This window comes from Alligator mississippiensis, chromosome 1 (assembly GCF_030867095.1).
Source record: "Alligator mississippiensis isolate rAllMis1 chromosome 1, rAllMis1, whole genome shotgun sequence".
In the NCBI taxonomy this organism is placed as follows: domain Eukaryota; kingdom Metazoa; phylum Chordata; order Crocodylia; family Alligatoridae; genus Alligator; species Alligator mississippiensis.
This window is the reverse complement of record NC_081824.1, coordinates 1,278,461-1,301,595: the sequence shown is the minus strand read 5'-3', so window position 1 is coordinate 1,301,595 and position 23,135 is coordinate 1,278,461. Positions and strand designations below refer to the sequence as shown.

Sequence of the window (23,135 nt, the reverse complement as noted above, 5' to 3'; positions counted from 1 at the left end):
CGCAACGCCCCCACCTCCCCTGGGACTTCATAAAGTCCCTGTCAGCAAATGACGGCCCAGGAAAATGTGGGCTGTGCCTTCAAAAATGCATTTCAACACTAAATCCTGCTTGCAACTGCTGCTAAACCAGTGAGAGCAGCAGGAGGGTGGTGACACCAAACACATGCTGGGTCTCCTGTCTCTGAGCCCTTAATAACCAGCACCAGCAAAATGCAGCTGCCTCTGGGGTGGAGCGAGGCAGCGAGGTACACAGAAGGCAAGACCTTGCACTCGGTGTACCTCATACTGGGGTGTGAAGGGCAGAGCAGGCCTTTTGGTGACTCACTGAGCGTTTCGTGCCTTCTTCTGAGATATGCATAGGCCTGTGTCTGCCCTGGATTTCCTTTGATGCTGCCTGGGAAGGAAATAACAGAGCAAACCAGGTGGATGCTCCACTTGTGAGTGGATCTGGATGGAAGGACAGGAGGTGGGACGGGGAGGAGAATGTGGAATACGTCTAGGAAACCAGCTTCTCACTCTCTCTTGCCTCGCTCCAGGTGCCAGACGCCCCGGTCGCTGCCGTCTTCAACAACGCACGTTTCCCTGGCCTCCAGCTCCCAGTGCCCCCCCACGACGCCGGCTCACGAGTGACATCCTGCAGCCCCCGCTCCCCTCCCTCCTTCACAGAGCAAGGACTCTGCCACCCCGCACTGGCTGCCGCTGGGAGTGCTGGGCCCGGGGAGGGCCCCCCCGCAGCTGGCAGCCTCGTCCCCGCATCCGGTCCCATCTCGTCTCTGTCTTCAGCTACTTCGTGTCCGTGCGTGTTCGTGTGAGACGCTTGGAGCCGGGTCCCCCCCCTTCTGGACCGGTCACTTTATTTATTTAATGTATTTATTTATGGAGTGGTTTTGCGACGCAGAGTCAGGAGGCACGTTCATCCTGACGAACATCCCAGGCTGGTCGTGGGCACCATGCAGATCACCCCCGGGGCTGCTGGCATCCAGCCCCGCTGATGTTGAGCAAGCAGCTGTGAGGTGCCGGTGCTTTTCCTAGGGAGGCGAAGCTGCATTTCCTTGGTACCACTGATGGGCTGCCCATCCTTAACATACAGTTATCCTCCTACAAGGAGGGAAGGCAGGAGAGAAGCAAACCCCCGACACTGATGGCCTTGCTGCAAGAGGAGACTGCCCAGAGCTCTCCGTGTGCTCGGTGCCGGGGGGTGCTCTTTGCTTTGCCGGACCCTGTGGAGTTCACCACCAGGCTTGTGCAAAGGGAGGTGACGGCTGTTGCACCAGTGGTTTCAGATTTCCTGGCAGTCGGACCTTGCACGGGCTTGCCACAGACAAAGAGGAGCCTTCCGGGCTGTATTGACAGTGGTGCAGCGGCGTCACCGTGAATGTCAGCACCGTGACGCGCACGGCAGTCACAGAGGACATTGAACTGAGAGGGTGAGATGAGACTTTCCCATGATGTAGGGATGTTGTGATGGCTAGAACAGCTCGGTTGGCCCATCTAACACTCAACGTGGTTTGCAGTCCCTGGTCTGGTGGGCATAGCACCCCTTGCACCCAGGGAGACCGCCATCCTTTTCTCCCCAGAGAAGCACACAGAGTCTAGGGAGTTACATTATCTTATCGGAGCAGGAACTCACAGAAATGAAAATGCCCATGGGTCCTGGCAGCTACAGGGAAAGTCAGTGAAGGACCAGCGTCCTGAGGCAGGAGGAGCATGCCGACCTGGACAGGTGATATGACATGGGGCCCACTGCTCGCCCGTGGGCCAGTGCGGGGGCACTGGGGGGGCAGGGAAGTGGAGGAGAGAGGGGCAAGCCGTGAGTCAAACGTGACCAGCACTGAGCAGCTGAGGAAGGTGGTCCTTCCCGGAGATAGAGTCGGTGGGTGGGTGTCCCAAGCAGAGGCAGAGGATGATGGGTTTGGGATGCCTAGCAGATGTGTAGCTGGAGAGAGGACAGGCAGAGAGCAAAGTGGTTTGCCAGGCCCCAGGGACTAAGACAATGCTGGATGTGACCACTCTTCGCCTATGCCAGGCTCCCTGGGAGGATCTGTTCCTAGTTGCATGGCTGTTGAAACCCAGGGCATACTCCGCTTTCACCACAGCACGTTCCCTCTGCTTCTTGGGTACTCGCTCCTCTTTCCCCTGTCACCTCAGAAAGTCTTGGCTCCTCTGCCTCCAAGCCTGGCGAGAAGCTCTTGGTCCTTCCTCCCTCCCAGTGCCGCTCTTGGCCTGGTACAGCATCAGGCAGGCCTGTCCTTCCCATCCGGGGGGCAGAGACTGGAGTTCGGTCTGGACGGTCCACCTGGCCGGAGAGCCGGCTGAGGTGCAGCAGAGTCTACTGGGGTGATGAAGCATCTCATTAGATTAGGAAGGATCCTTTCCTTTCCATTTGTCCATTCCTTGCACACATTTGCCTTGAAGGCCTGGACACACACTTGTTCTTCTCCATACGGGAGACGGTGCATGTGGAGGGGACAGAGACTTTCTCCCAGGGCCCATGACAAGTTCTGTTTGCCTAAAAGCATCATTCCAGTATGCGAAACTGTATCGTGGATGAACAACGTCCTCTCTGGAGCCACGAGACCCATTGCACCAAAGACCCTTGTTCCTTCCCTCCTCTCTCCTCCACAGCCGCCGCAGAGGAGAAGAGGTAGAACGAGCTAGGCCTGGAAAAGGGAAGGAGCTGCCTGCTCATGTAATGAAGGCAGCCGCCTCTTCTTCTACAAGGCTGCTAACTGCCAAGTCCATTTTCACCCAGGCGAGCAAATTAGTCCCTCCTTGTGCAGAGCTTGGCTTGAAGAGATGAAAGAGGAACCCCCTGCTAAGCCATTTCACCTCCCAGGCACGGCAGGGCTAAGCACAGGCCCTGGATTAAATGCGTCTTTGCCTGCTGCATGCTGAGACCTGCGGTCTCTTCTGGTCACGTCCCCTTATTAAAGACGAGGACAGCTGCGCGCCGCTCCAGGATGTGCTGAGGTTCCCGACAGGCCAGCAAGGAGCTTCCAAGCTGGAAAAGTTTCCAGTGCAACCCTCCATTGGGGTCAACGTTTATTACCAAGGCATTCCCCTGCTTTTTCCAGCTGCTGACAGTGGAAGGACAGCACCTCTTGTGCATTGCATTGCCTTGATTCAGGTGACTTGGGCAGGTAGCTGCCGTGCGAGGGGCAGGCACTGCCTAGCCGGCTGGACTCCGGCCCTGCTGACCTGCAGCCTGCACAGGGCTCGTGGAGCCACAGCGAGAAGCACATCCAGCTGAAAATAAGAAGCCGATGACAAGCCGCCTCACGGGAGTCCCTGCGATGGTGTGGGAAGCAGGGAAGGGGCTGCCACGGGTCAGTGCCGGCCAAAGGCTGGGCCAGCCTGTGCCACAGCCACAGGACGAATGCAAGCTCGATGGACTCCTGCTCTCTCCGTGGTCACAGGTGTCCCTTTGCCAGGGCGAGAGCCACAGCGAAGCAGCATGAAGAGGAAAGACGAGCCTGGCCCCCCTCTGACCTATCTCCACATTACCAAAATGAGGACCTGCAGGAGAGGAGACACAGACTGAAAGGCAGGCGCTCCCGGGGCCCCCTTTCAAATACTCGGCCGTCTCCCCATCTCCACAGGAGTGGGTGAGAGACCGAGCCCTGGCCTCATTATATTTTGAGGGAGGAGGAGCTGATCGGGTTTCGTGGGGCTGGAGTCATGGAGGCCCCAAATGGCGAGCCACTGGCAGACCCCTGGATGGCTGGATTTTATGCAGGGCAAAGGAGCTAAAGCTAAAAAGCCGATTATTTCCCCTCGGTGCTGCTGTGACTCCAGAGCTTGCTACGCAGCGTGGAGAGGGAGTGGCAGCATCTGTGCTGGCTTGAACTGGCAGCTCTGCTTCCTTCACTCGCCCAGGAGCCCAGCTCGTGCCTTGTAGGTCTTCAGAGCATTACTTTCCTGTCCAGATGCAAGGGGAGAGCGAGCCCTGGGAACGCTGGCAGAAATACTGTAACACAGCGGAAATAGCCTTTCTCCAGCACCATCCAGAGGGTGACTTGGGCATCTAACTAGCCTTCAGGATTGGGGGTGGGTCAAAAGCAACCACGTGCCCATGCATACCCATGGCAGGCAGCACATGCCTATCCCGGCTCCCTGAGCTACCACCTTCCCTATCTTCTGTCTATTCATCCCTTTACCGTGGGGGAGCTCGGCCTGGCAGAAATGGGTGCAGAAGTGCCCTTCCCACCTTCCCTCTTCAGGCTCCCGCTAACACGCAGATATGTTCAACCTGACTTGCAGAAAGCTGGCTGTGCCCTCGCTGTGTGCCACGCTTCAAGCACAACCGGAGAGAGCTGCGGGGCTTTCAGCAGAGCACAACAGCTACCTGCAGCGACTGCCTGAGCTGCCCACACACATGTGCTTGTAGGCAAACGCAGGCGCCCTGTTGCTCTGATCATCCAGTTACATGTCTCCAGCGCAGGCTGGTTTTCCTGATTTTGAATACCCCTGGTTTTAGACATGCTGATGCCCACCGTTTGCTACCCACCTCGATACTCCTGCTCATGTCTTTAGCAGGGTGTTTTGGAGGAGGAGGATGTGCAGACATAAAGCCTAGTTGACTGGCAAGCCTTCCTTTCAAGAGATGGCACCCCCTGCCCCGCAGCCCCTTGGGCAGCACCTGATTGCCCACGGGAGGGTATTTCCAGAGCCACAGTGAATTCAGACAGGATTACAGCCAGGACGGGATCCGTGCGAGCACTCTCCCAGCTGACATGGCCGGCTTCCTTCGATGCCCCTCCTGGGTGGCTGCCGGGGTTGGTCATTGGATGCAGACACTTTGGGGTCACAGCGCAGCACTAGCCCAGCTCCAAATTTTGGCTTTCAGGGTTTCAGGAAAGCCCTACAGCAAAGTGCCCCCTGTTGCCGGTGTTAAGTCAGGTGTGTGTGTGTTTGTGTGCATGTGTGCGTGTGTGTATTTGCGTGTGCAGGGGTGGGCTGAGCTGCTTTCAATGCCCAAGTGCCGCTTTGACGCATCTCTCGCGTGTGTACGTCTGAAAATCTCGTGTGCGCTCTCTGTCTCGACCTGCTGCTGCCAATAACCTCATGATCTTAGCACAAAAACCAAGGAAGGCTGTAAATAAATACTGATTAGTAAAGAGGAGAGCCAAGGAGTTAGCAGCGGTGTCTTCCCTCCGCCTTGGTACGGCAGGCCGGGTCCCTTCCACAGCCTCACTGCGTTGCTGCAACAACCTCAGATGTATATTTCCAATGTTCTTTGTATGTTGGTTTGTATGTATTTACATATGAATGTATGTAGGTGTGTGCGGGTGGGCACAAGTGTGTCGCCAAGGGATCCGTTTACCTTCAATGTGAGTGACTGTACAGGGGGCAAATTCCAGAGGGGGTTAGTGGGTTGTGGGGTTTTTTGTTTGGTTTTTCTTTTCTTTTTTTCCTTTTTTTTTTTGGATTGATCTGCTGACTGATTGATCGACAAGGTGAGGGCCTTGATTAGGACCAAATTTTTGTGCCTGTAGCTATGGTGATTTATTCAAAAACAAAACTTTACTGTATGGTGGCCCATCCTTGTCACTCTATACATATAAATATACAGGACATATATAAATATATATATATTATACATACAATACTGAGAGGTCATGGTCCTCACCCCCCCCTCCCCCCGGCTTTGGATGGACACCTCTTCAATACTCTGTAATGTAGCTTTGACTTAGTGCTGGGAAGGAACAGAAAGGGCCAGCACCCTTCAATGAACCAACAGTGACAACAATAAAGGAATGAGCATCGTTGCAAAGACTGGGACTGTGCCTCACTCATTCATGCCTCTTTCCAGCAAGACCCACCGGGATCATAAAATCCCAGAGCCGCGGGGCTGGCAGGGAGCTCCGGGGGTCACATCTAGCCCACCCCCTGCCCGAGACAGGATCAGCCCTGTCCAAACCACCCCAGACAATCCCTAATCTCAACCCTTCATAAGACTACCGTCAGCCCTGACACATCACAGACCTAACCTGCCATAGGTAAAGCAAGGGAACCGCAGAAGCCAATGTCCCGCTTCTATGAAATGTGGGCAATATATGCTCAAGAGATCCCAGGTAGAGGGCCATGCCCCCACCACAGAGAAAGGCAAAACCCCCACCATCTCTACCAATTTGACCACGGGGTAAAACTCCTTCCTGACCCCAAATATGGTGATCATAGCCCAGCAAGTCACAAATAAAGCCCTATGTGGAAAGTACCACGCAGAAGAGCAGGTAGGTGGCTCACAGTGATGTTGAGTCCTTCACCCAAGCAGGCAGAGTTTGTATTAGGAGTCCAGTCTGTGCCTCCATTGATCCAGATATGAAATGGGGATAAGAGCATTTATGGTACAGCACAGATGCTAGGTCGATGGAGGACAATGAGGAGGAAAGGCAGGGAGGCCAGAGGGAGGAATTCATAGTTATTCGGGAACGTGAGAGCCGTGGCCTGACTAAGCGTTGCGATAGGTGGGACCAAAAGGAAAAGAGCAACAAGATGTGCTGAGAGCCAGCTCCCTTTTCTCACACACACCGTTGCACTTTCTCCCGTGACACACCCCTTCTGCACTGGACACGCTCTTATAATAAATCTCCCCTACCCTCCTTCAAACCTCTTCTCTTTCGAACTCTCCTCAGGCATGATGTCTGCACACACTTGGCAGTGGCGAGGCAGCTGACATGAGCACTGCTTGCTACCCCGGTCAGAGCCGTCTCACTATTGCCTTGTGCTCCCCCGTCTGTTGTAGCCACCCGGGTGTCTTGCTTCCTATATTTTACTTGTGAGGCCTAGACCCAAAGAAAGCCTTGGGCATGGTGATGCTGAGCAGGCTCAACCACAAAGCCCGTGAACAGTCCCTGGGGACGAGCCTGGAGTAGCCTCACACAAGAAATTCGAGGCTTGGAGTACGTCAATGGGCAGGGGTGGGTGGGACGCGGGCAGGACCCTCCTTGCCAGGACCTGTCAGTACTGCAGTGTGGACAACCTCGGCGCTTATGATGGGGATTTAAAACACTCAGCAGGCTAAATAGGAAGAGGCCTAAACCAGCCATCAGGAAGTGTCGATGTGGAGGTGAAATCCCACCCCTTGCTCCCAAACTAAGGCAGCAGTTAGAGACCCAAACAGTCAACTGAACTAAGGTGGGCTGTGTGACTACTGGGCTGTGGGCACACAATGGGTTGTGTGCACTGGGCTGAGCTATGGATGCCTATGGTTTGCCAGGCACCTAGGTGGTTAGGCATGGGTTTTGTGGATAGCTCGCTTGGATTAACATGCCTGACTTCTGCCTAATCTACAATGCAGGGTTTAGGATCATAGGGAGGTTGGGCTGGAAAAGTCCTCATGAAGTCATCTAGTCCAGCCACCTGCTCAAGGCAGGATCGACACGACTAAAACACCCCAGCCAAGTGTCTGTCCAACCCGTTCTTGAAAAGTGCCAGGAGTAGAGATTCTGCAACATCTCCAGGTCATCTCTTCCAATGCCAGACCAGAAAGTGCTTCCTAATCTCCAGTTTAAATTTCCTCTGCTGCAGCTTGAGGCCATTGCTCCTAATCCTGTCCCTTGTGGCCACAGACAAAAGCCCTTCTCCATCCCCTCTATATTCAACCTTCAGGTACTGTATTTGCAGACTATTATCAAATCCCCCCTCAGTCTTCTCTCCTCCAGACTAAATAAGCATAGCTCTTTCAGCCTTTCCTCATCAGTCTTGCTTCCCAGGGCCCTAATCATTTCTGTCACTCTCCACTGGACTCTTTCCAGTCTGTCCACATCCTTCATGAAGTGCAGGGTTCAAAACTGGACACAGTACTCCTGGTGCTGAATAGAGCAGAAGAATCGCTGCCCTTAATTTGCAAGCGACACTCCTGTTAACACAACCCAGGGTGTTGTTGGCTTTCTTTGCAACCAGAACATGTCAGTGGTTCATATCTAGCCTTCGGCCCAGCATAAGCCTCAGGTCCTTCTCTGCAGTACTGGGTCAGCGGTGGGTCTCAGGGAGGATGAGGCTGAGCATCCCCCACCCATCTGAGTCTGCCGATGTGATCCGGAGCTGGAAGTTTACTTGTGAGGACAGCAAAGGTTTTTCAGCAGTTCTGGAGAAAGGGGGAGATGGACCAGGCTTCTAGCATTTACAGAAGCAGTGAGGCCCTTGCCACAAGGCAGGGGAGACAAAGGAAGCTAAGGACCTGGTGAAGAGGGGGAGGGCAGAGCAGGAGAAACACACTGATGGGTTATAACACATCAGGGCCAGTGCAAGGCTAAGCTGAGCATTTGTAAAGTGCTCTGCAAGTCATGCATGAAAGATGCTAGGAAGGGCAAAGCGATATTTCATGCCAAGCGTGACTGCCTGAAGAATCCAGAGCTGACAGCCTTGGCAGCACATGCATTACATGCCCCCGGGACAAAAAGTGATTTTCATCAGGAAAAAAATGCCCCAGCCACCAACAGTGCCGTTTCCCCACAAATTCGACGCTCCGTGCTGCATTGTTAAGCTCTCTGGGTCATTCGGCTTTGTGTGAGCCAATGGCAGAGCTCCAGGAATAAGGGCAGCTGCCATCGTGGGCTAATGCTAATGGCAGATAGCCTCAGCGTTTGCTTCTCTTTTCTGGCTCACAGAATTGGAAGGTAATAGGACACGGTCACCTTGAGAGCATCCACAAGCGTTTTGGGCAGCACTTCGATAATGTCCCTGCCTGACACCGCTCTCCGAATAACAATGATTCCGTCTCATGAGCACGGGCAATGGAAGAAAACATGAAAATCCCAGTTTTTTATTTTTCTTCTTTTTTCTTAAAACACAAATCTACTGATTTTTCTGTGATGACAAGAGCCAATAGATTTAACAGCTCTTGTCACAGCTTCTTCACTGCCCACAAAAGGCCATCCTTTGTGGGAAAGTTCTGTAAGATTAAATGCAAAACCAGTAGCATTTCTACAGATGTTTGAACCATTCTACGACATTTGCAGACTGAAGCCCTATCTCCCTTGCACAAGATGGCTTACAAAAACTACAGGAAAGTTCTAGCAAACTATAAACAGAATTTAGAATAATTTCATTAGAACCTCACTGGTTTCTTCCTTAGGAAATTCTGTAAGATTTTTTCCATGGAAGATCAAATGACTGTGACCAAGATTTTCAAACATAGGTGCTGAAGTCAGACACAAGCATTTATAATTAGGCATATAAATAAGCTTGATTCCCAAGGGCAGTGAGTTTCTACATCTACTAATTTCAGCATTGCAGAAAAGTACCCATGGAGTCATAGTCTGTGGGAGCCAAGCCAGACACACAAACTAAAATAACTGCAATGTATAGTGCATGCCAAGGATGCTGAGTGAGACGGTTAATAAAGGGAGGTGTGAAACGTGTGCAGTGGGTGGCTGGCACATACAGCAATGCACACAAAGAAACGTGCACGCGGGGGACCTGGGCCAACAGCCACGAGGGATGTGCAGTCTAGAAGGGCCTACGGCAGCATAAGCTGAAACAGCCAAAATACAGGCTGCCTGTTGGATGGTCGGTTTGTTGTGGGAGGAGATCGGTGCTGGAGGATGAGAGCAGACGCAGATGAATTTAAATTGCTCCTGATATTCAGTGAACGTCAGCGGCCGGTGTTTACGTTGTCCTGATGGCCAGACGCTCTTCGCAAGACATTGGTTGGAATGACTCTTGCAACGTGGATGTAGGTTTTTAAGAGCAGGGATGCTGCGCGAGGTGTTGTGCTGAATGCACCTGGCTGCCAAGGCAGGATCTGGATTCCCTAGCAACAGGACGTAACCACGGGCTCCCAGAAGAGCACCCAGCGAGGCGTGAAGCTGTTTTTCCAGCTCGGCTGAGACAAGGAAGCAGCATGCCTGTTTTAAAAACACCCACCCTGGTCCAGGTGTGACATGAGAAGAGGGCAATCTTGATTGCTGGCCCCAGCCCATTGACCTGGGGCCAAGTAATGAAAGGTTTATTTTTTCCACTATGTAGCAGGAGCCAGTATCCAGGGGCTTCAGTGGCAAGTGCTCAACTCGCCCATAACTAAACACCGTGATGTAAAGTCTTGGAGAGGGCAGAAGTCAGGCAGCCTGCTGGCGAGACTGGACCCCTGGGCTAGTCACTGGAGAGTCAGCAGTGTCTGGACCATATTCACCATGTGAACAACTCCACTCAGTCACTTTTGTGAATTCAGGCCTCAAGGTCCAATGCAGTTTAGGATATTAGAACACACCCACCCTAAGCACATCTCTACGTGGAGGGACAGGAGAGGAGATGAGCCCAGCTTTGACTTGTTCATATACCAAAATGAACGGTTGTGTTTGGGGAAGAGCTGTACAACTAAAGGCCTCCCTCCTTCTCACCCTCTTCTTATCCTGGAAGAATAAGCAACCCGAACAATGGCCTCCCTCTGGACTGGGACGTACACCAATGTTATTACTGGCAAGATCTAGCACAGCGTTTCTCAACCCATGGATCGCGACCCAAAAGAGGGTCGCAAGAATATATGAAAGAGTCACAAACAAACTTAAAAAATGGTTTCTCCTTTGCAAAAGAAAAATGTGGGAAACCATGGCTTTTCCTTTGCAGGCTGGCAGAGTTGGCACCTGCAAGGGGCTGCTTGGGCCCCGCTGTGCCCCACACACTGGGGGCTGGAAGCAGGGGTCAGCAGGTCAGGAGTGAGGGGCACTGGGTCAGGACTGGCCACTGATGTTTAAAAACGGGTCCTGATACAAGAAAGATTGAGAACCACTGATCTAGTAGACAGCACCGTGGCCTGCAGTACATGAGATCATAGAGTCATACAATCACAGAGAAGTGGGGCTGGCAGGGATCTCCAGAGGTCATATCTAGTCCCACCCCTGCCTGATGCAGGATCATCCCTATCCCAACCATCCTATGCAAACCCATAATCTAACTTCTTAGAAAAATTACACAGTTAACCCTAACACAACACAAGACATCACACCTGAACCTGCCACAGACAAAGCAGGGGGACCATGGTGGACAACATCCTGCTTCTGTGAAAGGTTTTTTAATATACACTCCAGAGATCCCAGGTAGAGGCCATGCCCCCTACTACAGAGGAAGGCAAAAACCCCAGAGTCTGTACCATTGTGACCATGGGGTAACATTTCTTCCTGACCCTAAATGTGGCGATCTGTCTGACCCTGAGCAGAGGGCCAAGCTCCTCTAGAAAGGAACCTCCAGCTTGAAGTCCCAGCAGGAGCACTGGCATAACCACATCAAAACCTGGGTTATAGTCCTGGTTCCACCATGTGACCTTTGTCAAGTCATGTCACCCCCACGTGCCTCCATCTCCTCATCTCAGGAGTGGGGGCAACGGTACATACCTTATCGATATAGCACTCGAGAGCTATTTAGGAAGAACACCATGAAAGTCTCGTTTCGTTCAATCAATCCTAAAACCACTCATCACCCACAGAGCAAGTTTTGTATAAGACACTACAGACTTTCTACGGAAACTTAAAAACATAGACCACCTTCCCAGCAACACACTCCTAGCCACCATGGACGTAACCAGCCTATATACCAACATCCTACACCAGGATGGCATCCAAGCCTGCCGTACATATCTACAGGAACAAGATTACAACTCAGAATATAGACCCAAAGATATTACTGACCTTATACACTTCATCCTCACACACAACAATTTCACTTTTAATAATCAACACTTCCTCCAGACGATGGGAATAGCTCTGGGCACTAAAATGGCCCCACAGTATGCCAACCTTTTTATGAGCCACCTGGAAGAAGACTTCCTCAAGAACTGCCCCATCAAACCCTTGCTGTACTTAAGATATATCGATGACATCTTCATCATTTGGACTGAAAACCTGAAATCTCTGATTGAGTTCCATCAGAAATTCAAGTCACCATCCCTCCATCCGACTTTCTTTAGAATACTCCAGCACCAACATCTCCTTTTTAGACATGATGATCAGTATCCAGAAGGGTAAAATACAGACCACAGTATACAAAAAACCCACAGACCAGCATACATATCTGCACAGAACCAGCAGTCACCCAAAACGCACCAAAAAAGCTGTGCTATACAGCCAAGCCCTCAGATACCACCGCATCTGTACTGAAGAGCACACCCGGGATCGCCACCTCACCAATCTTAAAAAGGCTTTCACCCAGCAAGGACACTCCTCCAGAGAGGTAGATCGCACGTTTGAAAGAGCCACCTGGATACCACGTTAAGAACTGCTGCAGTACAGAAGAAAACCCCCCACAAATCGCACACCGCTGGTTATGACCTATCACCCCTCCCTTGAACCTGTACGGAAAATCCTCAAACAATTGCAACCCATACTAGACAGAGACTCTATTCTTAAAAAGATCTTCCCAGAGCCACCCATCCTAGCCTTCAAACAAGCACCAAACCTCACCAACCTCATCACCAGAAGCAAACTTCCTCAAGCCCAGACACGCCAAAAGGATCCAGACCATGCCAGGACAAGAAATGCAAACCCTGCCAACACATCTCCACCACCCCCACTATTACTACACCCCACAACAGAGCCATCAGCACCCTAGGATCTTACAGCTGCACCTCCAGAAATGTGATATACCTCATCCAATGCACCAAATGCCCTGATGGAAAATACGCAGGAGAGACCAAACAACAACTGCGCACCAGAATGAACGCACACCGGACACCTATCAAAGACAGAAATACCCAATTACCGGTGGGGGCACATTTCTCACGGGAGGGCCACTCTCTCTCCAATCTCTCAGTCCTGATCCTCAAGGGAAACTTACACAACACTTCCCAGAGACGAGCCTATGAGCTCCATTTCATCAACCTCCTGGATACTAGAGATCATGGACTAAATATAGACATTGGATTTATGACACATTATAACCTGCCTGACATCTGACTCCCCAGGTATCTCTCCACTTTCATCCCCCTTCTCTCTCCCCAACCTAACCCTAACCCCCCCTCGTCTCTCACCCATTGACTCCTCAATCTACATTTTCACTGACTACCTGTCTTGTATGCATACCAGCCCAGCCCCTGGCTTCTTTACTTGTCATTCCATCCAAGAAGAGCACACACCAACTGCTGAAACTTCCTTAGCCTGGCAAAGGGTTTTTGAACCCGAAAGCTTGCTTAATAACTATTCTCCAACCATTTAGGTTGGTCTAATAAAAGATATCAGATTCACCCAAGGAACCTTGTCTGCTCATGAAAGTCTGGCATTCTTACTGGAATCAAATGGGAGCGACCGCCATTTGGACCAGGGGAGATGCCAGCCTTTGAACGGCAGCACATGCACTTGTGTCATCTCTCTAGTCGGGTCCAGAAAGAAAAGCCTGTTGTTAATTGCCACCGCAGAGCCGTCTCCCATTCCTGGTGCTGGGCTGACATCCAGTGGACTTTCCTGGATACTACCTCAGCCTCTCAACACCCACAGTATCCCGTATTTAACATTTTTCCCCAAAGCAGCAGTCATGGGAAAAGTTTATGAAACATTTGACTAGTTAAAATTAAAAGTTAGCAACCTTTACAATTAACATGAGTTAAGTTAAAAGTAAAGTAATTCCACTTTCAGCTAGTTAAAAGCTAAGTTAAAAAGAGAGTAACGAGTTAAAAGTTGATTCATGAGAAATGCGTGAAACACGGTGAACTGCCTCTTAGCATCATTTTTCATTTTCAAATGCAACGAGTGGGTTTCTTTTCCATACGCCTACAAAAGCACACGCACTTACTCAGACCTCACCCTGCTTTACCTGAAAACAATGTTATACTTGTCATACAGTTTTCAGAATAACGCTTTACCAATACCTATGTAATGTTAGACCCTTCTCACCCTCTCCATGTGAAATACTTTGTAAAAGTCAATGCATTCTGTAGGTATACCAGAACAACAGAAAGGAGACATTCATAGCCAGGTGACAAATTAAAGCTGTTTCCACAGAAAACCTCTGTTGTTACAATTTTTATTGGTCAAAAGGTAACAAAGGGTATGAAATACATCTGAATTAGAAATAATGAAAGTGTCTCAAAATGAAAATTAGACTGAAATGAGAAAATCAGTTTAAAAAGAATGCTCAGTTGCACAGCAGGAACTGTTTAAACATGCTTTGAACTGCAGCAAAAGCTGCATTTCAAAATATACATCTGACAATTTTCCTCTTCTGTCTTGCAAAACTAAGCCCCCAGTACTGAACAATCGCTCTACACGGGCAGATGAGGGGATGCTTGTTCCCTGTTGACTTCTGCAAATGCACAGATAATGCCAGCATGAACTAAGGAGTTCTGGAACTTGTACTTCTTAAGAGACCATCTCTCATAGGAAGGCACCCTACTCTTGTCTCTCAAACAAGAAGTCCTAGAGTTTCAGTAAAGAAATATCATTCCCTGTAAGTCCTAGAGAGTGACTATGTCAGGAAAAACTCTGGGAAAGCCGGATTTCAAGTTTTTTTAACTTTTAACTTATACTTTAAAAAAAAGTTAAAGTTAACTTTTTTCTAAAACTTGTTCAAGTTAAAAGTTGACAGCTGAAAATTTAACTATTTAAAGTTAAAAGGTAGCCATTTCGTTAACTTTTTAACTAGTTAATTAACTGTTAATTCCCATGTCTGCAAAGCAGCTCTCCCCATCTCCCTGCGTCATTCTCTAACACATTTGTCTCTCAAGCTCTCATCTTGCTCCTTTATCTCTTTAAGCTGGGAAAGTTATTGGGAATAGTTGTTGCCACCTGTTGTTCTTGTGGGTCATTTTCTTATCAAAATCCACTGCCCTTAAAGCAAGGCTTGGATTCAGCATTCCCCCAACCCAGTGGTTCTCAACTTTTTCAGACTAGGGCACTTCTCAGAATATGCCACTTTTTTGCTTTCACTCCTTTTTTGGCTACCTAAAAATAATAGAGTGAGTCTTCTGTTGCAAAGAGCTCAGAAAGACTACAAGTCAGACTGTTCTAACAATATGTTTCATATTTCAAATCTCTGGATTTATCTTGTGAGCCATATTTGCACACCTAACAACATTAACATTGCGAGGCACCCTGCAGCACCCTTGAAAGGATCTGAAGGCACCCCAGGGTGCTGCACTACACAGACTGAGAACCACTGGCCTAGCCAGAAACAGTCCCCATGTAAGACAAGTATCACTAGCTCCTTTCCAGTTTGTCCCTGAAGAGTGCTCCTCCCACCACTGGATATTATGGCAACATTGCAAATTAGCTCCTTGGGTACCTTCCATTTGGTTCTGGTCTCCTTAAATATTAGGTGCCTGGTCCCAGGACAGCAATTCAAAGAAATGGGGTTAGGCAACCATAGGCTCCGTTTGCAGCCAGCTAGGAGAGTTAGTTGCCTCCAGAGTGCGAGCCACAGGCACCCACGAGCTGAATGAGAAGCCACTTGGAGCTATCCAAGAGGAAACACTGAGTCCTGAGGTGTTTCTGAACTCTCCCCCCTCTCTGGAGCGTAGGGCTATACGTTGGACACTTCCATACACTCGGGAACCAGAAGTCCTCTTCTGAGGGTAAGCATTGTAGAGAGGGAGAGGAACAAATGGTGGTGGTGCTGCTCATGATGTGTATACTAGCCTACTGGTTAGAGCACTCACCCAGGAATGGAGGGGCAGGGATTTTAGGCTCTCCTACGCCTTAGAGGATTTAAACCTACATGCCCCACTTCACAGGAGACCACAGGCAACTGGTAGGGGGTGCACATGCCCCCCCTGACGGCCAACACTGATGCTGTCGGTAGGGCTGGTGCCCCCCTGACAGGGCTACCGCCGTCGGCAGCTTCTGCGGGTGCCCCCCAGATTCAGGAGGCACCAGTCACTCATGCAGGAGACTGCCTTAGCTACTGCCTTACTACTGACCTCAGCATGTTCTGCAGATGACACCAAGCTGGGGGGAGTAGTAAATAAACTGGAGGGTAGAGCTAGGATTCAGAGAGACCTAGTGTAATTGGAGAATTGGACCTAAAAAAAAACCTTATGAGGCTCAATAAGGACAAATGCAAAGTCCAGCACTTAGGAGGGAAGAATCCCATGCACCAGGTGCAGGCTGGGGACAGCAGCTCTGCACAAAAAGAACTGGGAGGACAGTGGACAAGAAGCTGGATATGAGTAAGCAGTGTGCTTTTCTTGCCAAGAAGGCTAACAACACACTCACATCTCCCACTTCACAGGAGACTGTCTTAATTACTGTCTCAACTACTGGCCTCATCAAGTTTCCAAATAGATTTCATAGACATTCGGGCTGGAAAGGACCCCGGAGGATCATCGAGTCCAGCCCCCTGCCCCAGGGGCAGGAAGTCAGCTACGATCCCAGCAAGATAAACATCCAAATGTGTCTTGAAGGCGTTCAAAGTGGGTGCTTGAACCACCTCCGGTAGCAGTCTATTCCAAACCTTGAGGGCTTGGACAGTAAAGAAGTTTTACTGAATTGGTCGCGGCAGAGTTTGTGACCGTTCGATCTCATCTTCCCTTGGGGCGCTCTGGTGTACAGACGTTCCCCCAGATCCTGGTGGTCACCCCTGATAAACTTAAAGGTGGCCACCAGATCACCCCTGAGCCTGCGCTTTTCCAGGCTGAAGAGTCCTATGGCTCTCAGCCTGTCGTTGTAAGGTCTGTTTTACTGACCTCTGATCATGCGCGTGGCTCTCCTCTGGACTCTCTCAAGCTTCTCCACATCCTTTTTGAATTGTGGAGCCCAAAACTGGACGTAGTACTCCAGCTGAGGCCTCACCAAGGCCGAGTACAACGGGAGAATGACGTCCCGGAATTTGCTCAAGAAGCATGTATGGATGCGAGCCAGCGTTTTGGTCACTTTACTAGCCATAGCATCACATTGAAGGTTCATATTCATCTTGTGACCAGTGATGACCCCCAAGTCCCTCTTGTCCACAGTGCTAGCCAGCATAGCACTGCTGAGCCTATAAGGATGCAGGTTTTGCCTCCCGAGGTGGAGAACCTTGCATTTTTCGGTGTTAAACACCATCAGGTTCTCATCCGGCCATTTGCTGAGCCTGTCCAGGTCGGCCTGGATCACCCGTCTGTCCTCAGGTGTGCATGCTTTACCCCAGAGTTTGGTGTCGTCGGTGAACTTGCCAGTCCACTTCTGACACCAATGTCTACATCATTGATGAAGATGTTGAACAATATGGGTCCAAGGACAGAGCCTTGAGGGACTCCACTGGTCACAGGGTACCACAATGATTGACTTCCATCAAACACCACCCTCTGGGTCCGACCATGGAGCCAATTCCCCAGCCAGAGGATGGTGGTGGACCCAAGGCCACATTTGGCCAGTTTAGTCAAGAGGTGATCGTGGGATACCAGATCGAAGGATTTTTTAAAGTCAAGATATATGACATCAATCTCTTCCCCCTTGTCCAGGCAATAGGTCACCTGGTCTTAGAAGGAAATGAGATTGGTCAAGCAAGACCTACCCGCAACAAATCCATGCTGGCTATCCCTCAGAATATTGCTGTCAGCTAGTCTGTTAAGGATGGCCTCTTTGATAATCTTTTCCAAGACCTTCCCCAGGATAGAGATCAGGCTGATGGGCCTATAGTTAGCCGGATCTACTTTCCTCTCTTTCTTGAAGATAGGCATGACATTGGCCTTCTTCCAGCCTTTGGGCACTTCACTAGAGCGCCACGAGTTCTTGAAGATCCATGCCAGAGGCTGGGCTATGATGCTAGCCAGCTCCTTGAGTACCCTGGGGTGTAAACTGTCAGGGCCGGCTGACTTGAAGGTGTCCAGCCTATTAAGGTGTTCCTTCACGAGGTCAGCTTTGATGGAGGGCAAGGAATCTCTCTCACCTGGGCCTTCCTGACCCACAGTGGGGAGGGGCATCCCATGGGACTGGTGAAAAACTGACGCAAAGTACCCATTTAGCAAGGTTGCTTTTTCATGGGCATTGGTTGTCAGTTGTCCCATCTGGTTTAGCAGGGGTCCAGTGTTCCCCTTGCTTTTCCTCCGGCTCCCCAAATATCTAAAAAAAGACTTTTTATTATCCTTGATATTTGTAGCTAGCTGGAGTTCCATCGCAGCCTTGGCTTTCCTGGTTTGCTCTCTGCAGGTCCAGACCAGTGCAGAGTATTCCTCCTTGGTGGTGGTTCCAGTCCTCCATCCTTTGTACGTTTCATAGTTTTGTAACCTGGGCGGTACTCCAAAAAGTACCCCCCTCCAATTGAAGGGATCAAAGCAGGTGCACAAGCGCTGTGGGAGGTCTAGGGACTCTCCTCCCCCTATAGAGCAGGGCCAGACAACCACTGGGGACTTAACCATATACCTTTTAATGAGGGAACAATACTGGGACCATAACAGTCTTAATCAGGGGGTATAGTGGACACTACTATGCCCCAAGAGGCAGGATTCAACAGAGGTTAGACACTTACAATCACTGACAAAAGACAGGATTAACAAAATACAAAAACACGAACAGCAGAGCAAACAATACTGGTTGGTGAAATATAAAAAGGCACAAAATACAAAATGTCAAATGACAAGGAATTTAGGGCCTAGGTACCTGGAGGGGGAGAAAGCACAATGGCCCCTTTGCGCTGCAAGAAGATTTGCTTTTTGTTAGTTCACTTACCCCAACTGAGACTTGAACGCAGCTTTTCCATGCGATAGGCAGAAACTCTACCACACAGCCACCACTGCTCCAAACTGCTAGGGGTTTTGACCTTCCCAGAGACCCTGCCTCACGTCAAGCTGCCTGGCCTCCAATTGGAGGAGCTAGAAGCCGAGCTGGGAACCTCTCAGGTCACTGCTCAGATCCTTGCTGGAGCTGGGGAGCCTCTCCTGCTGGCCACAGCCTCTCGTAGGGCATCCTGGAGCCCTGCAGGAAGCCTCTCCTGCCAGCCACATGCTGCGCCGCTGAGGGTCCAACTGCTGCCTGCAGGTCCCACTCCTTCAGGCTCTTCTAGGGCAACTGCTCCCGCCCCGCTGGCCCAGCTCTTACCAGCTCCTTGAAGCTCCTTCCTTGTGGTCCCTCACTGGTCTTTCCTGAGTCAGCCGCGCTGCCCCTTTTATCCCCCTCCAGGTGACCCAAGGGGCCAATCAGGGGACATGGAGGGTGAGTCTCTGGGGCTGATTGGTGAGGAAAGGGAATCCCAAGTCCTCCAATCATCTTTTGCCCTTTCAAAACCCCTGGGCTAGGCCACTACCAGCCAGCCCATCATAGTTTCATAGTAGGTAGGGTTGGAAGAAACCTGAGCAGATCATCAAGTCCGACCCCCTGCCCTGGCAGGAAAGAGCACTGGGGTCAAATGACCCCGGCAAGGTGTTCATCCAGCCTCCTCTTGAAGACTCCCAGGGTAGAAGCCAGCACCACTTCTCTTGGAAGTTGGTTCCAGATCCTAGCCATCCTGACTGTGAAGTAGCGCCTCCTGATGTCTAGTCTGAATCTACCCTCTGCCAGCTTGTGACCGTTATTTCTAGTCACTCCTGGTAGTGCTCGGGGGAACAGGGACTCCCCCAATGCCTGCTGGTCCCCTCTGACTAGTCTGAAAAATGGCCACCAGATCCCCTCTCAGCCTTCTCTTGTGGACAGGTTCAGGTCCCGTAGCCTCTCCTCATAGGGCCTGCCCTGCTGCCCCCTGATCATGCAGGTGGCCCTCCACTGGACCCTCTCCATGCTGTCCACATCCCTCCTGAAGTGCGGCGCCCAGACCTGGACGCAGTACTCCACCTGCAGCCTGACCAGTGTCGCATAGAGGGGAGGATCACCTCCTTGGACCTGCCTGAGATGCATCTGTGGATGCATGACAAGGTATGGTTGGCCTTCCTGACCGCGTCCCCACACTGTCGGCCCTGTTCATTTTGCCATCAATAATGACTCCAAGATCCTTTTCTGCCTCTGCACTGACGAGAAGGGAGCTCCCCAGCCTGTAGGTCTGCTGCTGGTTCTTCCTCCCCAGGTGCAGCACCTTGCACTTGTCAGTATTGAAACCCATCCTGTTCTCATCCGCCCACCCCTGTAACCTGTCTAGGTACAATTGCAGCCTATTCCTCCCTTCTAGCGTGCCCACTTCTCCCCACAACTTAGTGTCGTCTGTGAATCTGAACAGGGTGCTTTTTACCCCCTCGTCCAAGTCGCTGATGAAGATGTTGAACAGCGCGGGCCCGAGGACCCAACCCTGGGGGACCCCACTGCCCATATCCCTCCAGGGCAAATAAGACCCATCCACTCTCTGGGTGCGGCCCTCCAGCCAGTTACCGACCCATTTGACTATGTAGGAGTCGATGCCACAGTCCCCTAGTTTTTTAATGAGAATGGGGTGAGAGACAGTGTCGAAGGCCTTCCTAAAGTCCAGAAAGACTACATCCACTGCGACACCCGCGTCCAAGGATTTTGTGACCTGGTCGTAGAAGGCCACCGGGTTGGTCTGACAGGACCTACCTCGAATGAACCCATGTTGGTTGCCCCTAAGCATAACCTCCCCTGCTGCCCCTCGCGGGCATGCGCCAGGATAATTCTCTCAAAAACCTTACCCAGGACCGAAGTAAGACTGACTGGCCTATAGTTTCCTGGGTCCTCCTTCCTCCCTTTTTTGAAAATGAGGACCACATTGGCTCTTTTCCAGTCCTCTGGCACCACACCAGAGCACCACGAGTGCTCGTAAAGCCGTGCCAGGGGTCCCACAATGACCTCTGCTAATTCCCTCAGCACTCTGGGGTGGAGATCGTCAGGAGCAGCTGATTTAAATACGTCTTCCTTTTAAGACGCAGGAGGTCCGCTAGCTCCCTGCAGAGCCAAGGGGGCTGCTGTGCCCTTTTGCTGCCTTTCCTGCAAGATGGGATAGACTTTGCTTATGCATCCAGGATTGCTCCCTTGAGGAGCAACCACTCATCTTGAACTCCCCTCCCTTTGGGTTGTGGCCCTTTAGGGCCTCGCTGACAAGCCTCCTGAGCTTGTCAAAGTCAGCTTTCCTGAAGTCGAGGACTTTTGTATTACTGACTGACTTGCCAGCTTTACGGCGGATGGTGAAGGTGATCAGCTCGTGGTCACTGTCACCCAGCTTCCCTTTGATCATTAGGTCATTAGGGAAGCTGGAAATGACACCAAGAATACTCTGGGGAGAGGGGCAAAGAACCCTCCTCTCCTTCTGGTAAAACTGGGGCACTAGGTAGCAAAGAAAGGTGGATGGGATGCACCCAAGGGTGCTCAGGGAGTTGGCTGATGTGATTGCAGAGCCACTGGCCATTATCTTTGAAAACTCATGGAGATCATGGAGAGGTCCTGGATGGCTGGAAAAGGGCAAACATAGTGCCCATATTTAAGAAAGGGAAAAAGGAGGATCCAGGGAACTACAGATGGGTCAGCCTCACCTCAGTCCCTTGTAAAATCATGGAGCAGATCCTCAAGGGATCCATCTCTAAGCAACTGGAGAAGAAGATGGTTAGGAACAGTCAGCATGGGTTCACCAGGGGCAAGTCATGCCTGACCAACCTGATTGTCTTCTATGATAAGGTGACTGGCTCTGTGGGTGTGCAGAGACCGGTGGATGTGGTGTACCTTGATTTTAGCAAGGCTTTTGATATGGACTCTCACAACATACTTGCAGGCAGACTAAGGAAGTATGGGTTGAATGAATGGACTGTAAGATGGATGGAAAACTGGCTGAAGCATCAGGCTCAGAGGGTAGTAATCGATGGCTCAACGTCTAGTCGGCAACTGGTATCAAGCGGAGTGCACCAGGGGTTGGTTCTGGGGTCAGTTTTGTTCAGCGTCTTCATCGATCACTTGGATGATGGCACAGAGCGCACCCTCAGCAACTTTGCAGATGACACCAAGCTGGGAGTGTCGTAGATATACTGGAAGGTAGGGCTAGGATTCAGAGAGACTTAAAAAAATTGGAGGATTGGGCCAAAAGAAATTTCATGAGGTTCAACAAGGAGAAGTGCAAAGTCCTACACTGAGGAGGGAACAATCCCATGCACCGGTGCAGGCTGGGGGTGACTGGCTGGGCAGCAGCTCTGCAGAAAAGCACCTGGGGGTGACAGTGGACAAGAAGCTGAACAGGAGCCAGCAGTGTGCCCTTGTTGCCAAGACGGCTACCGGCATCCTGGGCTGCATTGATAGGAACATTGCCAGCAGGTCAAGGGAAGTGATTCTTCTCTATTCAGCACAGGTGAGGCCACATCTGGAGTCCCATGTCCAGTTGTGGGCCCTCCACTGCAGAGAGGATGTGGACACGTTGGAGAGAGTCCAGTGGAGGGCAATGAAAATGGTTGGAGGGCTGGGGGACAGGACTGGTGAGGAGAGGCTGAGGGAACTGGGCTGATTGAGTCTGGAGAAGAGCAGACGGAGGGGGATTGAATAGCAGCCTTCACCTCCCTGCAGGGGGGCTGCAAAGAGGATGGGGCTGGACTGTTCTCAGTGGGGGCAGATGACAGGACAAGGAGCAATGGGCTCAACTTGCAGAAAGGGAAGTTTAGGCTAGATATTAGGAAGAATTTTCTTACTAGGAGGATAGTAAAACATGGAACAGGATCCTCAGAGATGGTGCGGTATCCCCATCCTTGGAGGTTTTTAAGACCCGGCTAGACAAAGCCTTGGCTGGGATGATGTAGCTGGGGCTGGTCCTGCTTTAAGCAGGGACTAGATATGACCTCTTGAGATCCCTTCAACCCTCATTTTCTATGATTTTATGATTCAGGGGGTCATAAGGAGAGAAAGCAATATGGAGTCTGACTTGATAGACTAGTTGTTAGATATCTCAGTGGGGATACCTTGGTTCCAGTCTCCAGAGCTATTTGTGACTTTTGATAGCCAATGAGTGTGGAATATAAAATACATGAATACTGAACGCACACCGGAAATCCATCAAAGACAGAAACACCCAATTACCGGTGGGGGCACATTTCTCACAGGAGGGCCACTCTCTCTCCAATCTCTCAGTCCTGATCCTCAAGGGAAATTTACACAACGCTTCCCAGAGACGAGCCTATGAGCTCCACTTCATCAACCTGCTGGAAACTAGAGATCAGGGACTAAACACAGACATTGGATTTTTGATACATTACAATCTGCCTGGCAACTGACTGCCCAGCCCAGCCCAGCCCAGCCCCTGGCTTCTTTACTTTTCATTCCATCCAGGAAGAGCACGCAGCAACTGCTGCAGCGTCCTTAGCCTGACGAAGGGTTTTTGAA

At 50.9% G+C, this 23,135-nt stretch overlaps 1 protein-coding gene and 1 long non-coding RNA gene across 4 annotated transcripts in view; one reads left to right on the top strand and one right to left on the bottom strand.

The window, feature by feature from the left end:
- The window catches only part of KIF3C (kinesin family member 3C), a 36,161-nt gene extending 30,388 nt beyond the window's left edge, over positions 1–5,773 (top strand). For all 3 annotated transcript variants that reach the window (XM_014610481.3, XM_019497677.2, XM_019497676.2), the window contains exon 8: positions 537–5,773. In XM_014610481.3, the coding sequence (XP_014465967.1) occupies positions 537–630 (94 nt within the window). In that variant the 3' untranslated portion in view covers positions 631–5,773. The remainder of the gene's footprint in view (positions 1–536) is intronic.
- LOC109285738 (uncharacterized) overlaps positions 1–23,135 on the bottom strand; it is an 86,328-nt gene that overhangs the window by 55,571 nt on the left and 7,622 nt on the right. The gene's annotated exons all lie outside the window — the stretch shown is intronic.